General features: G+C 38.4%; 1 protein-coding gene and 1 pseudogene across 1 annotated transcript in view; both read right to left on the bottom strand.

The window, feature by feature from the left end:
* LOC111821246 (olfactory receptor 1052-like) overlaps positions 1 to 3,766 on the bottom strand; it is a 29,042-nt gene extending 25,276 nt beyond the window's left edge. Inside the window, 1 exon segment of the mRNA XM_023734831.1 lies at positions 3,740 to 3,766. Coding sequence (XP_023590599.1) covers positions 3,740 to 3,766 — 27 coding nt within the window.
* Positions 3,767 to 10,257: 6,491 nt separating this feature from the next.
* LOC105756492 (olfactory receptor 5V1-like) overlaps positions 10,258 to 24,306 on the bottom strand; it is a 72,385-nt pseudogene continuing 58,336 nt past the window's right edge.

Genomic DNA, 24,306 nt, shown 5'->3' on the forward strand with positions numbered 1-24,306 from the left:
CTCAGCATAATAAAGGGCGTTTATACAAAGCCAACAGTCAACATCATCCTATGTGGAGAGAGTTTGAAAGCATTCCCCTTGAGAACAGGAACCAGACAAGCATGCCCTTTATCACCACTCTTATTCAACATTGTGCTGGAGGTCCTAGCCAGAGCAATTAGGCTAGAAAAAGAAATAAAGGGCATTGAAATTGGTAAGGAAGAAGTCAAAGTATCTCTATTTGCAGATGACATGATGTTATACACAGAAAACTCCAAAGAATCCACAAGAAAACTACTGGAACTAACAGATTTCAGCAAAGTTTCAGGATACAAGATAAACATACGAAAATCAGTTGGATTCCTCTTTGAAGAGGAAATCACCAAATCAATACCATTTACAATAGCCCCCGAGAAGATAAAATACTTAGGAATAAATCTAACCAGAGATCTAAAAGACCTGTACAATGAAAAACTACAAGACACTACAGCAAGCAACTGAAAGAAACCTGCATAAGTGGAGAAACCTGCCTTGCTCATGGATAGGAAGACTCAACATCGTGAAAATGTCAATTCTACCCAAAACAATCTACGGATACAATGCAATCCTGATCCAAATTCCAACTGCAGTTTTTAAAGAGATGGAGAAACAAATCACCAACTTCACATGGAAAGGGAAGAGGCCCCAGATAAGTAAAGCATTAAGGAAGAAGAACAAAGTGGGAGGCCTCACACTACCTGATTTTAGAACCTATTATACTGTCACAGTAGTCAAAACAGCCTAGTACTTGTACAACAACAGATACATAGACCAATGGCACATATTGAGAATCCAGTCGTGAATTCATTTGACAAAGGCCCAAAGTCCATTAATTGGGGAAAAGACAATCTCTTTAACAAATGGTGCTGGCATAACTGGATATCCATCTGCAAAAAAAAAAAAAAAACAAGACCCGTACCTCACACCATGCACAAAAACTAACTCAAAGTGGATCAAAGACTTAAATATAAAATCTAAAATGATACAGATCATGGAAGAAAAAATAGGGACAATTCTAGGAACACTAATACATGGCATAAACAGAATACAAAACGTTATTAACAATGCACAAAACACCGGAAGAGAAACTAGATAACTGGGAGCTCCTAAAAATCAAACACTTATGCTCATCAAAAAACAAAAGACAACCTACAGACCGGGAAAAAAGTTTTTGGCTATGACAAATCCGATCAGTGTCTAATCTTTAAAATCTAAAATACACTGCAAAACCTCAACAACAAAAAGACAAATAACCCAATTAAAAAATGGGCAAAGGATATGAAGTGGCACTTCACCAAAGTAGACATTCAGGTGACTAATAGATACATGAGGAAATGCTCACAATTATTAGCCATTAGAGAAAGGCAAATCAAAACTATGATAAGCTAAAATCTCACCCCAACAAGGCTAGCATTAATCCAAAACACAAAATAATAAATGTTGGAGAGGTTGTGGAGAGACTGGAAAATTTATACACTGCTGGTGGGAATGTAAAATTATACAACCTCTTTGGAAATCGATTTGGGGCTTCCTTAAAAAGTTAGAAATAGAAGTACCATATGATCCAGCAATCCTACTCCTTGGAATATATCCTAGAAAAATAAGAGCTGTCACATGAATAGATAATATGCACACCCATATTCATTGCAGCACTGTTCACATTAGCAAAAGGATGGAAACAACCTAGGTGCTCATCAACGGACAAACGGATAAACAAATTACAGTATATTTACACAATGGAATATTGTGCAACAATAAAGAACAACGATGAAGCCGTGAAACATAACATGGATGAATCTGGAAGGCATTATGCTGAGTGAAATTAGTCAGTCACAAAAGGACATATATTGTATTAGACCACTATTATAAGAACTCAAGAAAAGGTTTAAACACAGAAGAAAACATTCTTTGATGGTTAGGAGAGTGGGGAGGGAAGAAGAGGGGTATTCACTAACCAGACAGTAGATATGAATTATCTTAGAAGAAGGGAAGGACAACACACAATACAGGGGAAGTCAGCACAACTGGACTAAACCAAAAGCTAAGAAGTTTCCTGAATACAACCAAACACATTGAGGGACAGAGTAGCAGGGGCAGGGTTCTGGGAACCATGGTTTCAAGGGATCTAGGTCAACTGGCATAAAAAAGTTTATTAAGAAAATGTTCTGCATCGCATTTTGGTGAGTGGTTTCTGGGGTCTTAAAAGTTATCAAGTGGCCATCTAAGTTGCATCAATTGGTCCCATCCCATCTGGAGCAAAGGAGAATGAAGAACACCAAAGATACAAGGAAAATATTAGCCCAAGAGACAGAAAGGGCCACATTAACCAGAGACTCCAACAGCCTGAGACCAGAAGAACTAGATGGGGCCCGGCTATCACCAATGACCACCCTAACAGGGAACACAAAAGAGAGTCCCTGATGGAGCAGGAGAAAAGTGGCGTGCAGAAATCAAACTCTATTAAAAAGACAGACTTAATGGTCTGACTGAGACTGGAGGGACCCAGGAAGACATGGCCCCGACTCTCTGTTAGCCCAGAACTAAAACCATTCCTGAGGCCAACTCTTCAGACAAAGATTAGATTGGACTATAAGACATAAAATGATACTCGTGAAGAGAGTGCTTCTTAGCTCAAGTAAATACATGAGACTAAATGGGCAGGTCCTGTCTGGAGGCGAGATGAGAAGGCAAAAAGGGACAGAAGCTGGTTGAAGGGAAAGGGGAAATCTGGGGTAGAAAGGATGAGTGTGCTGTCACATTATAGAGAGAGCAACTAGGATCACATAACCATGTGTGTATAAATTTTTGTATGAGAAAATAACTTCAACTATAAACTTTCACTTAAAGCACCATAAATGAACAACAAAAACAATAAAACCAAACCTATTGCTGTTGAGTTGATTCCGACCCATAGCAACCCTATAGGACAGAGTAGAACTGCCCCATAGGGTTTCCAAGGCTGAAAATCTTTATGGAAGCAGACTGCCACGTCTTTCTTTCGTGGAGCAGCTGGTGGGTTCAAATTATCGGTTAGCAGCTGAGGACTTAACCTCTGCACCACCAGGGCTCCTGATTAAAACTATAGATCCAGAAAATTAACATATACCCAAGCATAGAATCTTCCATATGATTTCAAAGAGATCATATAATTGTGAACCCTCTCCTGAGTCCCTTATACTCCATGTGCATTAGGTTACAATACCTTTGTTTAGTCCAAGAGTATCATCTGACAGCTAGAACCAGCTCAAAATGAAATGGTCTGTAACCGCCGATGTAGGGCCATGGAACTTGGAGAAAATCCCTGAAGTGTGCAGAGAAGGAAGCATGATTGGAGCACTTTAAGTCCATGGGTGGTAAGGACACAAATCACTTTGGGTGGATGGTGAGATTATTAATTAAAACAGGAAATAAATGAAGTGTAGCTGGTCTGGGGGTAGGAGATAGTGGATGCAATTTGAGTAATACGGAGTGGGATATCTATGTGGAAATTCCCAACAGGTAGTTGAAAATACAGCATTCATCCTCAGAAGACAGGCTAGAATTGCAAAGAGTCATTGTGGCTGTTGAAACCATGGACATACATGAAGTCAACCAAAGAGAATAGGTAGAGTGAGAAGAATGGAAGACTAAGTTGGGACTCTTGTGATCCCCAAACTTATATGGAGTATGGTAGAAGATATATCCAAGAAAGATTCCAGGAAGGTGGCTAGCCAATACTCACCTTTCTTTCTAGGTTGGCTGTAGGCATTATTACCTCCAAGTCTCACAATAAATCAACATTAGAGGGCAAGGAATATGCATGCCCTCTTACAAAGCCAGTATGCAACATGTGTGTGGTATTCTTTATTTTCTCTGTCTACTCACTTGAAAATCATTGACACATTTTCTCTTAACCCATGATATCAAAAAAGTAGATACAAAGATCTCCTTTATAGGCAGATGTCTAGATGAATTCGTAGAAAGAAATGAAATCCCTCATGCAAGGTGGTTCCATAGAGTGTACTTTAGGTAACTGATGCACTGTCTTTGGATCACTAAATTGTAAAAGCGAATTTTAAATATTAAGGGATTAAAAATAATATGGTTTCTTAAGTTGCACATAATGCTTATTAAAATGCCTTGAAATAGGACTTCTAACTAGTTGAAGTCAGTCCCTGAGGAACATATTCATGGAATGTAATATATGTATGTAGTGGAATCAGAGTCATAAGAAATATTTTTTCCTTGGTCTGACCAGTGAGGAGTGATGTCCAATCCATTTTCCATATACCTGATGCTCACGCTCTTCGTATATGGCAACTATGGAGAATTATCATCACTGTCATCATGATCATTAAAATGATCATTAACATTATAATCATCACCACCATTAACAAGCACCACTTAGCACCACAGTTTTTGTTATACTCTGGACACTTAACCCCTTGGAATATGCATGCTAGTACCTAGGAATGGCGTTGTTAGTTGCCATCAAGGCAGCTCATGGCAACATTATGTAAAACAGAACAACACATTGCCCGGTCCTGCACCATATTCATGACAATTGGTATGTTTGAGTCCATTATTGCAGCTATCGTGTAGTGTCTTCCAACCTAAGGGACTCATCTTCCCAGCACTATTCTGGGCAATACCTTATTGTAATCCAGAAGATTTTCATTGGCTAATTTTTGGAAATTGATCCCCAGGCCTTTCTTTCTACTCTATCTTAGTCTGGAAATTCTGATGAAACTTGTCCACGAAAAGTGACCTGCTGGTATTTGAAATACCAGTGTCTTGGCTTCCAGCATCATAGCCTCACACAACCCTCCACTTCTGAAGTACAACAAATTGACAGATGATAGATTGCATATGAATAGGTAACCTTAATTTCAAACTCTCAAACCCTTTTTGCTGCTATTTTATTTTATTTATAGATATTTAAATTTTTGTTTTGAAATAAATAGACTCATAGGAAATTATAAAGAAATGTACAAGGAGTCCTGTCATATTTTTTAAATGAAAAATTTATGGGATTTTAAAATTCAAAAGGAGCACACGCTCACTGAAAGTTTTCACATAAGGCAAAGTACATGAAACAAAAATGGAATATCTTTACCTTCACACCACACTCTGCCCAGCACCACTGTTAACAGTTTGGTGCATGCCCCTCCAGTCCTTTGTTTATACGCGTATACAATTGACCAATAAAAGAAGGCAGTTTAACAAAACAACCTCAGCTTCCTCTCCATCCCTGCATAGCCCTGTCCAAAAGTAATGTGACTGTCAGGTACAACAGCCCCAAATATAATAATAGCTACTGCTTATTGAGTATTTATGCTTTACCAGGCACTGGGCTGCGTACTCTACACACACGACTCATGTATCTCATGTACCTATCACAACAACCTTAGACAGAAAGTGTTCTTTTAGGGTTTTCAAGTGAGAAAACTGATGGTCAATGTTACCCAGCTACTAATACCAGAGCCTGGAATTTAAATCAGGTTGATCTGACTCTGATGCCCATAACCTTTCCACTTCACTATCCTGCAAAGAAAATTCTATGGAATAAGAAATATAAGAGAGAGGGCCAAATAGGGAAATACCTACACTTTTTAAATTTCCTGAAAATTCAGTGAAATCAGCACCGAAAAAACAACACACACACACACACACACACAAAAGTTAATGGTAACATCAGTTAAATCAATTTCTTGGAATTATTTTTATTAATAGAGTCGAATAATTGGTTATTTCACTTTTACCAATAGTACCTACTCTTGGGCAACACCAGCATGAAAGAATGTTGCTTTTTTCAAGAAAGGTTTCTCAGTGTTTGCCTCTGCTACAATAAGTCAGCATTTCTTAACCAGTATATTTAGACTCAAGTTTCAAAAAAGGGTGGTTCAATAGGGTTTCATAGGAAATTACATCCCTACCCAACCTATGCCATAGCCAGCCATGGAGCCACTGAGTTCTCTCTCATGAATATGTGTATCACAGTGGAAAGAAGGGCTGATCTCAACTAATGACCTCTCCTTGAGAGAGGGTACCTCCTGTCATTGACCTGCCGTCATGGAGCCTGATACTCCCAATGCCGTCTGATCTCCCTGTCTATTGAAACTGAATACAGAGTCACAGCTTGAGGCACAAGAACTCCTCATGAGCAAGCTTGCTGAAGTCAGTGGAACAGGGAAAAATACAAAATTCAGCACTATGGTCAGGTCCACAGAGAAAGAGGAGGTTGATAAGAGGCAAAGCAGCTGAACTCAAGAGGGCATTTCTAATAAGCAGTTCCCATGCAAACATCTTACTGACCTGATAAAAATAACAGACCATGGGGTTTAAATATGGCCCCATGGCCCTTGGCCCATGGTAGTCCTAGTGTTCTCCTCCCCTGTGAGAAGAGTTGTGTTCAATGGACACCTCGTAGCAGCCTCTGCTCAATCCCAACCAGAGAGCAGCAATTCTGCTTTTTTCTTTCCTAAACAATAAATAACCTCAGAAGACAAATGAGAGAATGAAGTTTTAAAGAGAACCCCGAATCCATGAGTTTTGTTTTGTTTTTAAGTAGGGGTATGGGGGAAATAAATCATCCAGAAACTTCAGGGCTTCATTAAAGTTGATAAATTACTTGCAAAACATCTTACAAACATCAATGTGTTGCACTATGAAGGTGAGAATTCCCACCCTAGTGACAATGTTTTCAAGTATAACTTATGCAAATTTAATTCCATTTATTTACATACATATTTTGTTTGCACTTACTGTAATACCACAATGTATCATAGATATATGTGACACTAGGCTTTCTCTTCTAATATTTCTTTTTTTCCTGTCTGTCAAAATTAGAGAAGAACCAATACTTTATATCATTTGCATTTACCATGAACCAATTTTCCACTGATATTATCTTACTTAAAGAACTCAGGCACCTCTGAGGTTTTGTAGTAAATATTCTCTAAAGTCAACTCAACTCTGGTTATATGAGTATTATTGTAGAAATTACAATAAATGTACACAACAATGATGCTAAACCTATGTCATTACACAAACGTCATGGAACTAGAAATAAAAATATGTACAGTATTACATAAAGTCCTTCTTATGGGCTAGGTATATCCTGACACTGGGTTTAGTGTTTCTCAATTGTGATGATAAATACACAAACTACTTACCACTGACTCTTGCCAAAAGCCTTGGATTTCTGGCTATGGTGGTTGGGCTTGCTGCTTTCCACACTACTGCCTGGTCTGGAATGGATACTACTTGGCAATACAGGCTGTTGACTGCCATGGGTCATGAGGGGGACCTGCCATTCCAGGAGCTGCCTAGAGCATCTCGTTGCCTAATGCAGGAGTCAAAAACCTTTCTTTGATCTTTCCATGAATTCATTTTTCTAAGATGACCATTTATAAACACCTCTGAACCAACCTTTTGGGAGTACACATCTAATCACTGTCTAAGTGGCTGTCCTGGGACTTCTCAGAGTGCAAACACAACTCAGGAGCAAAAGCCTGAATAGAAATATAGAAATGAAGAGCAATTAATTCTCTCTTGGACTTATTAAGTTCATGACAAATGTCTTTTCCCAGCATGCAATGAGGTGATCAGCTTCCTATCTCTTTCAGGATACTTATCGATGGATTTCAGTACTAGATTTCTTTTCAGAAACCGTGGCTAACTGAAGCTGTGAAACTGACTTTCACCCCTTTCCGTTAGAGACAGAAAGGGCAAGAATTGGTGTGCACTTACTTGGTTGGATTCCACAAGGCACTGTGGAGTTTTCTCCATTTGGTCTGAAGCCCATTGATGCAGACCTCAGACCTGGACTCCTCAGGCTTCACGCCCTGCTGGTTGTACCTGTATCTGGAGCCACTGTACTAACAGCATACCTGCCGTCTTAGTGTTCCAAACCCATTGCTGTCGAGTCGATTCCAACTCATAGTGACCCTATAGGACAGAGTAGAACTGCCCCATAGCATTTCCAAGGAGCAGCTGGTCGATTCGAACTGCTGAACTTTTGGTTAGCAGCCGAGCTGTTAACCATTGTGCCAAGAGGGCTCTTATGTTTTAATGCTCAGCCACTCCCAGTTGGGGCTGCTTACTGGATGTGGTGCTTCCTTTCCTCCCCATCAACCTCCTCTAGGTCTTCATGCCCCTGATTTCTGGTTCTGCCATTGCTCATGACCTAGTGAAGACACTGCTTGCTTTGGAGTTCTGACGAGGAAAAAGAGCAACAGCTAAGTAAGGCACTGATGGGGAGAAGGCTGTAAGTTTGTAAATCTTGCAGTATTTTACTGCATCAAATCTAGGGCAAAAACATGAGACAATGTCAAAATGGAAGCCTTCAAAAACTCCAAAATACCATTAGCAACTTGGGGTTTTTCCCATGTGTGAAGAAGAGGCACAGAAATGATGTTTATTAAAAATCTTAGAATCACCTTCGTGAGTAGCGTCTGGGGTCTTTAAAGCCTATCAGCAGCCATCTAAGATGCTCCACTAGTCTCACCTCTTCTGAAGCAAGGGTGAATGAAGGGAACAAGATACAAGGAAAAGATTAGTCCAAAGGACTAATGGACCACAGCTACCAAGGCCTCCACTAGACTGAGTCCAGTACAGCTAGATGGTGCCCAGCTACCACCACTGACTGCTCTGACCAGGATCACAACAGAGGGTCCTGGACAGAGCTGGAGAAGTACGTAGAACAAAATTCTAACACAAAAAAAAAAAATACCAGATTTACTGGCTTGACAGAGACTGGAGAAACCCCAAGACTATGGCCCCCGGACACCCTTTTAGCTCAGTGGTGAAGTCACACCCGAGGTTCACTGTTCAGCCGGGGATTGGACAGTCCCATAAAACCAAATGGGACTAATGAGGCACAGCAGTCCAGGGACAAGGACTAGAAGGCTGGAGCGGACAGGAAAGCTGGTGATAGGGAACCCAAGGTTGAGAAGGAACAATGTTGACATGTCGTGGGGTTGTTAACCATCGTCATAGGGCAATATGTGTACTAACTGTTTAATGAGAAACTATTCTGTAAACCTTCATCTAAAGTACAAAAAAAAAAAAAGAATTATCTATGTGAGATCAAATTGATAACAGTAACTCAAAAGGTTTGATGGGAAGCCTAGGGGACAGTAAGTTGAAGATAATGGTGATGGAATAATTTGGAAAAGGATAGTGAGAATAGCAGCATAACTGGAAGAATATAATTGATGTCACTGAATTGTACCTGTAGAAATTTTTGAAATGGTGTATCTTTGGCTATGTGTATTTTCACCAAAAAAAAAAAAAAAAAAAAATCCTCCATGGTTGAGAAGACAGAGTGTTGACATGTTGTGGGGTTGTTAACCAATGTCATAAAACAATACATGTACTAACTGTTTAATGAGAAACTATTTGTTCTGTAAACCTTCATCTAAAGTACAATTAAAAAAAAAATCTTAGAATCATTACACATTAGGAAAATGCAAATCAAAACCATAGTGACCTAACACTTCACAATCACTAGGATGGCTTGAATCAAGAAATTAGATAATAACAAGTTTTTGCAGGATGTGGGAATGTAAAATGGTGCAGCCACTTTGGAAAACAGTCTTCGTGTTCTTCAAAAGGTTAAGCATAGAGATATATGATCCAGCAATTCCACTCCTAGGTATATACACCCAAGGTAAATGAAAGTATGTATCCACAAAAAAACTTGTATGGGAGTGTTCATAGAAACACTATTCATAATAGACTAAAAGTGGGAACAACACAATGACCATCAGCTGATGAAAGGATAGTCTTACAATTGAATACTATACAGCAATTAAAAGGAATGAAGTATTGATACATCCTGCAACATGGATGAACCTTGAAAACATGTTAAGTGAAAGAAGCCAGTCACAACGACCACATATTGTATGATTCCTTTAATATGAAATGTCCAGAATAGGCAAATCCATAGAAACAAAGTGGATTAATAGTTGCCTAGGATTGATGGATTTGGGAGAAAATTGAGAGTAACTGCTAATAGACATAGGGTTCCTTTTGAGGTGATGAAGATGTTTTAAAAGATCAATGGATCAGAAGCATAATACACCTGTGGCCCCAATGTGTGAAATCCTCAGTGCAGGTGTAGCTATTTGTCTTGGTGAAATGAGGAACCTCGGTTGTCAAAAGGTAATACATACAGAGAGCACTGTTACAATTGCAGCCAGAATTTGCATGTTCTTCTCCAAATAAGAATCATGCTCCAGAATGAAAAACGTCAATCTAATCACTGATCTCACTAGAGAATCCATATTCTCCAGCCAGCTTTTTCAGGGCCCCTTTGACCTCCTTTTTTCTCAGGCTGTAGATGATGGGGTTCAACATGGGGGTCATAACACTGAAGAGCACAGAGACCAGGAAGTCTATGTTCAGGTTGTAACCTACATTGGGCCTGTCATAGTTGAAATTGCCTGTTCCAAAGAAGACCACCACCACACTGAGTTGGGAAGCTCATGTAGAGAAGGCCTTGCTCCTGCCCTGAGTAGAGGGAATCCTCAGGATGGCACAGGTGATGAGTATGTAGGACACTGCAGTAAACAGGCAGGAGCTCAGACCAATGGTGTTGCTGGCTGGCTGGCACATAGTCTCATTGATGGAGGTGTCTGAGCAGGAGAGCTTCAGGAGTTGTGGGATGTCACAGAGGAAGTAGCTGAGCTTGTTGGGCCCACATAGAGTAAGTGTGGCTGTCAGCACTGTGTGTGTTATGGAATTCACCAATCCACACAGCCAGGTCTCAGCCAACAAGTACGTGCAAACCTTCACACTCATGAGGACTGGATATTGAAGAAGGTGGCAGATGGCTACATAGCAGCCATAAGCCATAGCAGCTAATAAGACACCCTCAGTGCCAGCACAGGTCACGAGGAAGAACATCTGGGAAAGGCAGCCCTCGTACGAGATGGGCTACTTCTCCTGGAATAAGTTCACCAGCATGACTGGGATAGTGGTGAATGAGTAGCGGATGTCCAAGAAACTCCAGTTGCTGAGGAAATAATACATTGGAGCATGGAGGACAGGATTGACACTGAAGGCTGTTAATACAAAAGCACTTCCCAGAAGAGTTGTCAAGAACACCAGGAAGAACAGCCCTTGGAGTTTGGGATGGTTGGAAAATCCTAGGAAGATTAATTTGGTGACTAGTGTTTGATTTTTCCATTACTTTGAATTCTTTCTCAATTGAAATGAAAATTAGGAAATAAAATATAAAGACAATGAAATATGGGGAGAAACACTGGGGAGTTGGCTAACTCTTCTTACTCGTTTTTCAGTTCTTGGATTAGACAGCATCTCTTCTAGAAAGCATAGCTTGACGCCCTGAGACTTTGGCATGTGCATCCACTATCCACACTTCATGTTCCTCTGCCCCTGTGCATACTTGTCACACTACCACTATTTCCTCTCAGTTTGACTCCCCTACTAGTCTATCAGTTCTATTAGCCAAGTAACTTCTCTCTCTCTTTCATCCATATGTGCTTTATAAAACTTTTGTTAGAAGCAAGTAAGGAAGGAAATCCCATTTTTAGCACTGACAGTGCAATAAATTTCATGAATTAAATTAGAGTCCAAAGACTTTTCATCCAAACCTCCCTCTTCCAAAGAGCTCACTGTGAAGATGTCACAACACCAAATTTGCTTTACTGAGTGTAAAGTAGCCCCTGAGATTCTCCACTCTCTGGTATTACTCCAGTGAATGTTACATTACATGGCAAAAGTGACTTCGTAGATGTAGTTAAGGTTACTAATCACATGACCTTAGGACAGGGGAAGTCAGAGATTCAAAGTATGAAAAGGATTTGACATGCCAAATGAAGATGAAGAAGGCCATCTGTAAAGGAAAAAGGAAGCTTCATTCTATAATCATAAGAAACTAAATTCTTCTAACAATGTGAATGAGCTTAGAAGTGGAATCTTCCCCAGAGTCTCTAGATAAGAACCAGCCCATCTGGCACCCTGATTCAGTAGAGCACTCATGTGAGCCATGCTCTGCCTGGACTTCTGACCCACATAACTGTGAGACAATAAAGGGGTGTTTTAAACCACTAAGTTTGTGGTAATGTGTTACAATATCAAGAGAGAACTAATATACTGAACATCAATTTTGGTATATATGGGGCTAATTATGATAGAATTATCCAATGTTAGTTTGGAAGAAGTCTCAGAGGTGGTTTCATGCAATATTCTCTCAAATCAATGACAGTCTCCATTCCCTGTCTTTGCTCTCTTTTCTTTCATGCTGCCTTTGGCCATTTCTGTCCAGTTTTACCTCTCACAGAGAACAAATCAAAGGAATAAAAGAAGGTAAAGTCAAATTCATACTGTTTAGTTTCCTAGTTAGTAACTCCAGGAAAAGGGTTGGAGAAATATAAAGTTGAAGTTGTTGGATATGATGATATTTTTAAATCATTTTTAAAATTTTGATTAGTCTTTTCCCATACTGCTTTACTATCAAAAACAAATGTGTGTTTGTGATTGAGTTCACAATCTAATAAACACATAAAGTCACTAACTTGCATACATAATCATTTTCTTGGTGGATTGTCCTTAAATAAAGTTTTCTGTATCTTGGCTTTGCTATTGTCTGTGGAAATTGTTAAATTTTCTCTTTTTCTTTGTCTAAGCCAGGGGTCAGCAGTGGACCAAATCCAGCCCACTGCTATTTTTACGAATACAGTTTAATTGAGACACAGTCACACCCAATCATTTAGGTACTGTCTATGGCTGCTTTCGTGTGACAATGGTAGAATTGAGTAGTTGTAACAGAGATCATACGGCCTACAAAGCCTAAAACATTTACTATCTTGCCCTTTACATAAAAAGTTTGCCCATTCCTGGGAGAAGCAATTGGGTTTAACAGACTTGGATTTAAATCATTGCTTTGCCACTTGTTAACCCTGACTTTGAGCAACTTACTTAACTTCAACAAACCAACAAACCTCAGTTTGCCCATGTTTAAGATGGGATAATGTCTGGAATAGAGTGTTTGTTAAGATTAAATTAAATAATGAATAACAGAGCAATGCTTGGAACAGCATAAGCCTTCAACACGTATAATAGAGTCTCTCCATTGTGTCACTTCTCCTTTTCAAGTTCTTCTTTAAAACATTATTTATTTCCCTTCCACATTTCTCCAGATTGTCTCAAATGATTCAGTATTTGTGATAAGAATAAAATATTATTTTCTATTTATTGACTTGCCTTCTTTAATTTTTCATTTCACCATCTCTACTCACTCCACTTTTAAGCAACTGGAATTTAATTAAATTCAAATATTTCCCTCTCATAAAAAAAAACTTAACGGTCTACCCTTACAATTGTACCTGTTTTTTTGTGAACAGATTTTCACAAGAATCCTGTTAGGGAAACAGGTAGGTTTCATCATCCACACTTTTATATAAGATTTCCTTTGAAATTGTAGGCTAAAATAACCAAATATCATATAGCTATGAGGCTGCAAGTTGAAACTGAAGAAAATTAGAAGCAGTCCACAAGAGCCAAAGTACGACCTTGAGTATATCCCATCTGAATTTAGAGACCATCTCAAGAATAGATTTGATGAGTTGAACACTAATGACCAAAGACCAGACGAGTTGTGGAATGACATCAAGGACATCATACATGAAGAAAGCAAGACGTTATTAAAAAGACAGGAAAGAAACAAAAGACCAAAATGGATGTCAGAAGAGACTCTGAAAGTTGCTCTTGAACGTCGAGTAGCTAAAGCAAAAGGAAGAAATGATGAAGTAAAAGAACTGAACAGAAGATTTCAAAGGATGGCTCGAGAAGACAAAGTAAAGTATTATAATGACATGTGCAAAGAGCTGGAGATAGAAAACCAAAAGGGAAGAACAGGTTCGGCATTTCTCAAGCTGAAAGAACTGAAGAAAAAATTCAAGCCTCGAGTTACAATATTGAAGGATTCTATGGGGAAAATATTAAACGACACAGGAAGCATCAAAAGAAGGTGGACAGAATACACAGAGTCATTATATACCAAAAAGAAATGGTCGACGTTCAACCATTTCAAGAGGTAGCATATGATCAGGAACCAAAGGTACTGAAGGAAGAAGTCCAAGCTGCACTGAAGGCATTGGCAAAAAAAAAGTCTCCCAGAATTGATGGAATATCAATTGATATGGTTCAACAAATTGATGCAGCACTGGAAATCCTCACTCATCTATGCCAAGAAATTAGGAAGACAGCTACCTGGCCAACCGAATGGAAGAGATCCATATTTATGCCTATTCCCAAGAAACGTGGTCCAACCAAATGCAGAAATTATCGAACAATATCATTAATATCACATGCAAGTTAAATTTTGCTGAAGATCATTCAAAAGTGGCTGCAGCACTAAATTGACAGGGAACAGCCAGAAATTCAGGCTGGATTCAGAAGAGGATGTGAAACCGGGAACATCATTGCTGATGTCAGATGGATCCTGGCTGAAAGCAGAGAATACCAGAAAGATGTTTACCTATGTTTTATTGACTATGCAAAGGCATTTGACTGTGTGGATCATAAAAAATTATGGATAACATTGTGAAGAATGGGAATTCCAGAACACTTAATTGTGCTGATGAGGAACCTGTACATAGATCAAGAGGCAGTTGTTCCGAAAGAACAAGGGGATATTGTGTGGTTTAAAGTCAGGAAGGGTGTTCCTCAGGGTTATATCCTTTCACCATACCTATTCAATCTGTATGCTGAGCAAATAATCTGAGAAACTGGACTATATGAAGAAGAATAGGGCATCAGGATTGGAGGAAGACTCATTAGCAACCTGCGTTATGCAGATGACACAACTTTGCTTGCTGAAAGTGAAGAGGACTTGGAGGACTTACTGATGAAGATCAAAGACTACAGCCTTCAGTATGGATTACACCTCAACATAAAGAAAACAAAAATCCTCACAACTGGACCAACAAGCAACATCATGATAAATGGAGAAAAGATTGAAGTTGTCAAGGATTTCATTTTACTTGGATCCACAATCAACACCCATGGAAGCAGAAGTCAAGAAATCAAAAGACATATTGCACTGGGCAAATCTGCTGCAAAAGACCTCTTTAAAGTGTTGAAAAGCAAAGATGTCACCTTGAAAACTAAGGTGCGCCTGACCCAAGCCATGGTGTTTTCAATCGCCTCATATGCACGCGAAAGCTGGACAATGAATAAGGAAGACCGAAGATGAATTGACGCTTTTGAATTGCAGTGTTGGTGAACAATATTGAATATACCATGGACTGCCAAAATAATGAACAAATCCTTGGAAGAAGTACAACCAGGGTGTTGCTTGGAAGCAAGGATGGCGAGACTATTTCTTACATACTTTGGACAAGTTGTCAGGAGGGATCAGTCCCTGAAGAAGGACATCATGCTTGGTGAAGTACAAGGTTAGCGAAAAAGAAGACCCTCAGTGAGATGGATTGACACAGTGGCTGCAACAACGGGCTCAAGCATAACGATTGTGAGCATGGTACAGGACCGGGCAGTGTTTTGTTCTGTGGTACATGGAGTTGCTATGAGCTGGAACAACTCAACGGCACCTAACAACACCAACAACAACATGAGGCTGCAAATAACATTATAAGTGGTTTATAAAATTAGGATTAATGCCCATAGACTTCCTTTTCACAATATTCCCTAACTCTTAGTCCAAAACCTAAGAGTTATCTTCGGGCCCTTCCTTCCCTCATCCCTACTCACATATAATTCTTTAACAAATCCTGTTGATTCTCTCTCTTCAATATGCCTCAAATTTATGGGGTTATTTCCATGTCCATGGCCAAACACATGAACACTCTCTACATGACTGACTCCTTCTCACTCTTTGAGTCTTAGCTAAATGTCACCTCTCAGAGAAGCCTTCATCAATCTAGCAAAAAACAAACAGTTGCCATGAAGTAGATTCTGACTCATGGTAACCCCAGGTGTTTCAGAGTAGAACTATAATTCGTAGGGTTTTCAATGGCTGTAATCTTTCAGAAGTAGACGGCCAGGCCTTTCAACCAAGTCACACCTTGGTTGAATTCAGACTGCCAACCTTTTGATCACTTAACCATTTATACCACCGAGGGACTCCTAATCTAGAATAGGGATTTTTTTTTTAAAAACTCTTAAAGCATCCTATTATTTTCCTTCAAAGAATTTATAGTGATCTGCAGTTATATACTTGCTTACTCATTGACTGTCAGTTTCTCCCCAGTAAATAAGCTCTGAGTAAGCAAAGATCTGTCTGTTTTTGTCATCTCTGAATATTGTCTGGCCTCCAATTGACACTCAATAAACATTCATTTTATGAATGAATTAATGGCTAGTTTTATAAAAGTAGAGAATGAATGTGACTATCTATTGCTTTATCACCTCAAAATAGAAGTTCAGTCACGGTAGTGAAGATTTTTGTCACCCATCTAAGTTTTCAAATCAGTCAAGCAGACAGAAAGAATCATGTTTGAAAAAGCAATGACATAACATAAAAGTCTCAAATTTGTAATTACTGTGACTAAATTATTCACTTAATCAAGCAATTCAGTCAAAAAGAGTAAGCAGCCTATATGTTGGTGTAGCTCTGAGTTGTAGAAAAATATAATAGTAATACAGTAATAGTAGCAACAACAATAATAATATCTAACATTTTTTGCACTTACTAAGTGCCAGGTATAGTTAGCGTAATAAATACCTTACTTATATTTATTTCCTTTCATTTTTACACCTTTAAGAGGTAAGTATTATTATTATTCCAATTTTTCAAATAAGTAAACTGAAGGTTAGAGAGGGTAGGTAAATGCCCAGAGTCATGTAATTAATAAAACTACATGTTGGCAAAGATTTGGAAATCTAGAATAAATGTTCAGCTCTGCCATTAACTAGGCGAAACACCTTCCTGTTTCTGTACATTAATTTCCTTATTTGTAAAATGAGAGGGCTAGACTAAGTGACTGATAGCATCCCGTACAGCTCTGATAGTCTGTGATGATATTTGTTATCTGTTTATCTCCCAGTCTCCAAGATGAAGCCAAATAACAAAGCAAGGGTGAGAAATCCGGAGTTTTCCCAGATATACACCAGTAATTTATTCATCTGTCTTTGTCTCCTATCATGAGGTATAAAGGTCAGGGATAGAATGAGGGTTTTAGCTTCTACACTGGTATGGTAGGCCAAATAATGGCCCCTTCAAAGATGTGCATGTCCTAATCCTTATTCTGTGAATGTTACATGGCAAAATGGAGTTTGCAGATGGATTTAAGATTATGAGCCTTAATATAGGGAGATTATCTTGGATTATCTAGGTGGGCCCAATCTATCACTTGAGCCTTAAAAGCAGAGAAATTTCTCCAGCTGGAAAGAGAAGAGAGAGTCAGAGAGATGAGGCAGAAGAAGCAGAACGAGAAAGATTCAAAGCATGACAAGGACTTGATCCATTGTTGTTGTCTTTCAAGGGGGCCACAGGCTAGAAAATATGGGTAGTCTTAAGAAGCTGAGAATGATACTGTCCAACTGTTAGAGAGAAAGTAGGGACGTAAGTCTTATAGCCACTTGGAACTGAATTCTGCCAACAACATGAATGAGCCTGGAAATAGAGTCTCTGCTAGAGCCTCCAGAAAAAAAAACTCAGCCCTGCTGATATCTTGATTTTGGCCTGTCAGACTCTAAACAAAGGAACCAGCCATGCCACACTGTACCCGGACTTCTGGCCTATAGAACTGTGAGATAGTAAATTTGTCTTGTTTAAGCTGCTAAGTTTGTGGTGATTTGTTATAACAGCAATAGAAAACTACTACAACTGGCATCTGAATATATGTCTTGGGCAACATTAACTACAAGTTCTTGAAAAATATCTCTAGTCTTAATTCAGCTTCCTCCCATCAGGATCCTGCTGTTACCCATTGGTTTTCCCTCTCGATAAATACTCTAAGCTGCTACTATATCATGTCTTCAATTTGTAGAGTGGATTTCCAAATAGGCACAATGCTGACGAGGGATTCCAAAATGCCCAATGTAATCATTTTGCATGTCCCAGATGTTGGATAGATTCTCCCCAGGTTTCTCAGTTGGGGCACTCAGAACTTATTTAGTCTTTATCATTCACTTACATTCCCAAATATAAGTCTGAGTTCTAACTACTCTCCCTACTATTTGAATATTATATAACTCCTTTGAAACCACAGATTTCTGATCTATAAAATGGGGGTAATAGTGCCCACATTACAGGGGTGAGACTTAAATTCTTATTTACTTTAAATAGCAAGAAACAGTGCCTGGCCCTTCCCTACTTCCTTGTCATTGTCTCTTGAATACCAGCCCAAGAGTTTCACTGCATTTTAAGAATCAGGTCTTTGGACTTCTGCTTCTTGCCATGATGGAATAATAGGAACTAGATCTATCTTCCTACCCTAGCAACTAAAAACTGGAAAAAAATACCAAAAAGATGGTTTTCAGATATTGGATAGTAGGTAGCATGGAACAGGAAACAGTGAGTATAGGCGAATGAATGAGATAAACCCTATAAATGTCCCATTTCATTACATGGAGATGGTTTTCAGGTCATAGTACAAGGATGGGGTACACTAGCAGAGTTCAGTGGTCTTCCTTAGTTGACAAGACATAATTCAGAGTGTGGGGAGACCTAGGTGCCTAAAATTCATGTGGCAGAGTACTGGAGAGGAGAGAGCTGCACAGAGAGAGAGAGAGAGACAGCTGTAGATCCACAGAGGATTCCCCTCAACTTTTCAGCAGAGTACTTATCATCACATGAGAACCAAGGGAAAGATCACTAGAAAGAATAAGGTGGAATAATCTCCAAAACTCATACAAGACCGAGAATAGCTTGTGTTCCCACCAATTATAATGTAAAGAACTCTTAACACACATAAAATACAGTTACAGATGGACATTGCCTCAGCAGAGAGGCAAAATTAATGCTAGATTCAGGGCTATTCTAAAAACACCTAACAAAAGTTAAAAGGCAGCCTTTAAAAGATCAAATTATTTCCAAGTGGCTTAAATTCTGTGTCCTGGAACAAGGTCCAAAAATACTTAAAGGAATACTAAAAATAATATGGCTCGTCTATGTAAAATTCACAAAGCCTAACATCAATCCAAAATTATCAGCCATACAAATAATCAGGAAAGTATAACCTATAAAAAGAAGAAAAAAATTAATAATTAAAAACAGACTAGGTAATGATACTGATGACAGACTTAGTAGATAGGCATTAAAAACAGCGAAATACATGTCTATGTATACATAAGGTACAGGAAAAGGTGAGTATAGTAAGGAGAGACATGGAAGATAAAAAAAAAAGAAAAAAACGAACTTCTAAAGATAAAAGATATAATGTCTAAGATGAAATATACACTGAGTGAGAGTGAGAGTAGATTAGGTACAGCAGAAAATGAGTAAACATGAAGACATAGCAGTAGAAACTATATAAAATGAAACGAGAGAAAAAAGACAGAATAATTGAGAACATGCCAAAGATGTCTACATCCTAATCCCCAAAACCAAGTGGGGTTTATTCCAGGGATGCAAGGCTGGTTCAATATTGAAAATCCACCAATGTGATCCTCCATATTAACAGGCTAAAGAAGAAAAATCACATGATCATATCAATTAATGCAGAAAAAGCATTTGACAAAACCCAGCCACTGTTCATGATAAAGACTCAACAAACTTGGAATGTAAAAGAACTTTCTCAACTGATAAAAGTCATCTGTAAAAGAATCTGCAGCAAACATCACCCTTAATTGTGAAAGACTGAAAGCTTTCCCCTTAAGATTGGGAAAAAGGGAAAGATGGTCATTCTCCCGAGTACTGAATTCCATTCAAATTGTACTGGAGGTTCTAGCCAGTGTAATAAGGATAAAACAGGCATATAGACTGGAAAGGAAGCAATAAAACTGTACCTAGTTGCAGATAACATGATGATCTACACAGAAAATCCTAAGGAATCTACAAAAAAATCTCATAGAACTAATAACTGTACTCAGCAAGGTCATAGTACACAAGATCAACATACAAAAATCAATTAAATTTCCATATACTAGCAATGAACAATCTGAAAAGAAAATTAAGAATACAATTCCATTCATAATAACATAAAAAATACCATGCTTAGGAATAAATTTAATAAAAAAGTCTTATACATTGAGAATTACAAAAGATTGTGGGAAATTTTTAAAAGATCTAAATAATGGAGAAACATTCAATGTTCTTAAATTAAAAGACTACATTGTTAAAGTGCAATTCTACTCAAATTGGTCTATCAATTCAATGCAATCTCTATCAAAATTCCATCAGGCTTTGTTGTTGTTGCAAAAACTGACAAGCAGACCATAAAGTTTATACGAGAATGCAAAAGACCCAGAGTAGCCAAAGCAATTCTGAAAAAGAACAGAAGTGGAGAATTGTTTCATATCTAAAAACCCGTTGCCGTTGAGTCGATTCCGACTCACAGTGACCCTAAAGGATAGAGTAGAACTGCCCCAGAGGGTTTCCAAGAAGCACCTGGTGGATTCGAACTGCTGACCTTTTGGTTAACAGCCGTGGCTCTTAACCAGTACGCCATAGGAAGCCTCAATATTGTTAAGATGGCAATTATCTCCAGATTTATCTATAGATTCTACACAATCCCAAATAAAAAATAATAGCAGACTTTTTTGGGTAGAAATTTAATTTAATTTAATTCTAAAATTTACATGGAAATTTAAAAGATATAGAATAGACAAAACAATTTATATGTACTATGTAAAAAAATTATCTTGTAAAGGATCATAGACCTACATGTAAGATATATGACTATTAAACTTCTAAAATAAAACAGGAGAAAATCTTCATGTCTTTGGTCATGCAAAGAGTTTATAGATACGACACAAAAAACATGAGCTATAAAACAAAATATTCAAAAATTGGGCTGCAACAAAATTAAAAACTTTCAGTCTTCAAAATGACATTGCAGATAGGGAGAAAATATCTGCAGAACAAAAGACTTGCATTCAAAAGATGTAAAAACAAAAAACTTTTACAACTCAACAATGAGAAGACAAACAACCCAATTTTAAAAATGAGCAAAGATTTGAATAGACACTTAACCGAAGAAAATGTAGATAGCAAATAAGCACCTGAAATATGCTCAACATTATTAGTCATAAGGAAAATACAAATTAAAATCAAAATAAGATACCCTTTTACCTCCTCTGAGGAGCCCTGGTGCTGCAGTGGTTAAAGCACTTGGCTGCTAACCAAAAGGTCGATGATTCAAACCCACCAGCTGCTCCACAGAAGACAGATGTGGCAGCCTGCTTCTGTAAAGATTTACAGACTTGGGAACACTATGGGGCAGTTCTACTCTGTCCTATAGGGTTGCTGTGAGTTGGAATCGACTGGACAGCAATGGATTTGGGTTTTACCTCCTCTAGAATGGCTAAAATTAAAAATACTGAGGAAAGCAAGTCTTGGCAAGAATGTATGGAGCAACTGGAAGTCTCCTATACTGCTGTTATGGATTGAATTGTGTCCCCAAAAAATATGTGTTGCAAATCTTAACCTCTATACGTGTGGTTGTAATCCCATTTGAAAATGGGTTGTTTTTGTTATATTAATAAGGCCAGGTTAGTGTAGGATGTGTCTCGAGTTCATTTCTTTTGAGACATAAAAGAGATTAAACAAGCAAGCCTGCGAGCAGAGATGGGGCAAGAGGGAGTTCAAGCCACATGAAGAACGTCCAGGAGCAGAAGCTCAAAAGGGACAGGGACCTTCCTCCAGAGCTGACAGAGAGAGAAAGCCTTCCCCTTGAGCCAGCACCCTGAATTCAAACTTCTGGCTCCCTAAACTGTGAGAAAATAAATTTCTGTTTGTTAAAGCCATCCACTTGTGATATTTCTGTTATAGCACCACTGGATAACTAAAACCAAAAATACAAAACCAAACCTGCTGCCGTCAAGTTGATTCCATGTCATAAAGACCTGCTAAATGAGAGTAACTGAAAAACAGTTTGGCAGCTTCTTAAAAGTTAAGCCTACACCTACCATACAAGCCAGTAATCTACTTGAAGGTATTTATCCAAGAGAAAGAAAACCATATGTCCCACCCAAAGACTAGTACATGAGTATTTATGATATATTTATTTCTAAAAATCCTAGATTGGAAACAAGTCATATGTTCATCAACAGGTGAATGGTTAAGCAAATTGCAGTATATCAAAACAACGGAATGCTAATATGCAAAAACAGGGAAAAAAGAAAAGAAAATAATAAAAATATACAAACTATTGATACATGCAACAATATGAATGAATCTCAAAATTATTTTGATAAATATAAGAAACTAGATAAAAAGAATACTGTATGATTTCATTTATATAAAATTCTAGAAAATGCAAACTATAGTAACTGAAAGTGGATCAGTGGTTGCTTGTGATTTGGGGTTAGTAATAAGGGCATAGGAAATCTTTCGGGGATGATGGAAACACTCATTATTTTGAGGTGTGATGATTTCAGTGCTATACATATGTCAAAACTCATCAAACTGTATACTTTAAATATGTGCAGGCTATTGTATATCAATTATATCTCAATAAAGCTGTTAAAAAATCAAGGTCTTCAGACTTACTGGCCTGACAGAGACTGGAGAAACTCCAAGAGTATGGTCCCCAGACACCCTTTTAGCTCAGTAATGAAATCAATCCCAAGGTTCGCCCTTCAGCCAAAGATTAGACAGGCCCATAAAACAAAGCAAGACTAAAGGGGCACAATAGCACAGGGACAAGGACTAGAAGGCAGGAGGGGACAGGAAAGCTGGTAATAGAGAACATTGGTTGTTAACCAATGTCATAAAACAATGTGTGTACTAACTCTTTAATGGGAAAGCAGTTTGTTCTGTGTGATGGTTAAGATTGTGTGTCAGCTTGGGTGGGCCATAATTCTCAGTGTTTATATGTGATCACTCCCATGATTGAATCTGCTGTGAGTAGCCAATCAGTTGAAAGGGACTTTCCTTGGGGGTGTGGCCTGCATCCTAATATAAGCAGACGTTCTGGCTTTTTGCTTATTCTGGATCCTGCCGCTGCCTCCTGTTGTCTCACTTCCAGTTCTTGGGACTTGAGCTAGCAGCTTACCCATCGATCTTGGGATTTGTTGATCTTTACAGCCTGAGAGCAAGAGTCCTGCTCCCCAACCTGCTGATCTTGGGTTCACCAGCCCCTGCAGCTATGTGAACCAGGAGAAACCTTGCAGTCTTGCCTGCCGATCTTGGAATTTGTTGACCTTCACAGCCTGTGAGCGGGAGTCCTGCTCTCTGACCTGCCGATCTTGGGCTCGACAGCTTCTGGGGCTGCGTGAATTGGGAGATGCCCCTACCCTGACCCATGGACTTGGGATGTTCTAGCCTCTACAATCACGTGACCTGTTTCCTTGATATAAATCTATCTATCTCTATATATATATATTTATACACTTTACTGGTTTTGCTTCTCTAGAGAACCCAGCCTAAGACATTTTGTAAACCTTTCATCTAAAGTACAATAAAAAATAAAACAAAATACTTTTTCAGTTACTGGAATTTCCCCAGGAGAATTATAAGAGTAATATTCTTAGTAGCTTAATAAATTACATGCATGTATATACAATTATACATCTATATAATCTATTGTTAAAACTGATTTATTTGTAAAGAAAGCGAAATTAATCATTATTGGTTTATAAATGTATTCCATAGTCATTAACTCAGATTTTTCATTTCTAATGTTAAGAAAAAGAAATTTAATAATTGAAAATAAAAGATTACTTTAGAATAAAAAAAAAAAAAATCAAGGTCTTCCCTTGTATTTTAAAGCCATCTTGAAATGATGACTATCCTAAATACTTGAGCTTTTTGCAAGCTGCTGTTGTAATACATATAAAATAGAAAATCTTGCCATGGAAGACCTTAGTGTCCATGGAAAGAGAAAGATTGAACATAGAAGAACCACTAGAGGAGGTCAGAGTAACACGAGCTTGCATATAAATGCTGCTGGGCCCAGAGAAACTCTATTCATGGCTTGGGCCAGGTAAACAGCATGGAGGTCTGGCTAAATAGGAAAGCACAAGTAGGCACTTACGTAGACTGTATAATTTGAAATGCACCAAGTCTCCCAAAATCTCCTTCACCAACCTGCCTGTTTGGCCTCAATATTTTTTTTTTTTTAATATTTTATGGTACTGTATTTAAGATTTTATTGTATTTTATTGGTGAAGGCTTACAGAACAGATAGTTTCTCATGTAACAGTAGCACACAT

Source organism: Trichechus manatus, unplaced genomic scaffold (genome assembly GCF_000243295.1).
Source record: "Trichechus manatus latirostris isolate Lorelei unplaced genomic scaffold, TriManLat1.0 scaffold00073, whole genome shotgun sequence".
NCBI classification, from domain to species: domain Eukaryota; kingdom Metazoa; phylum Chordata; class Mammalia; order Sirenia; family Trichechidae; genus Trichechus; species Trichechus manatus.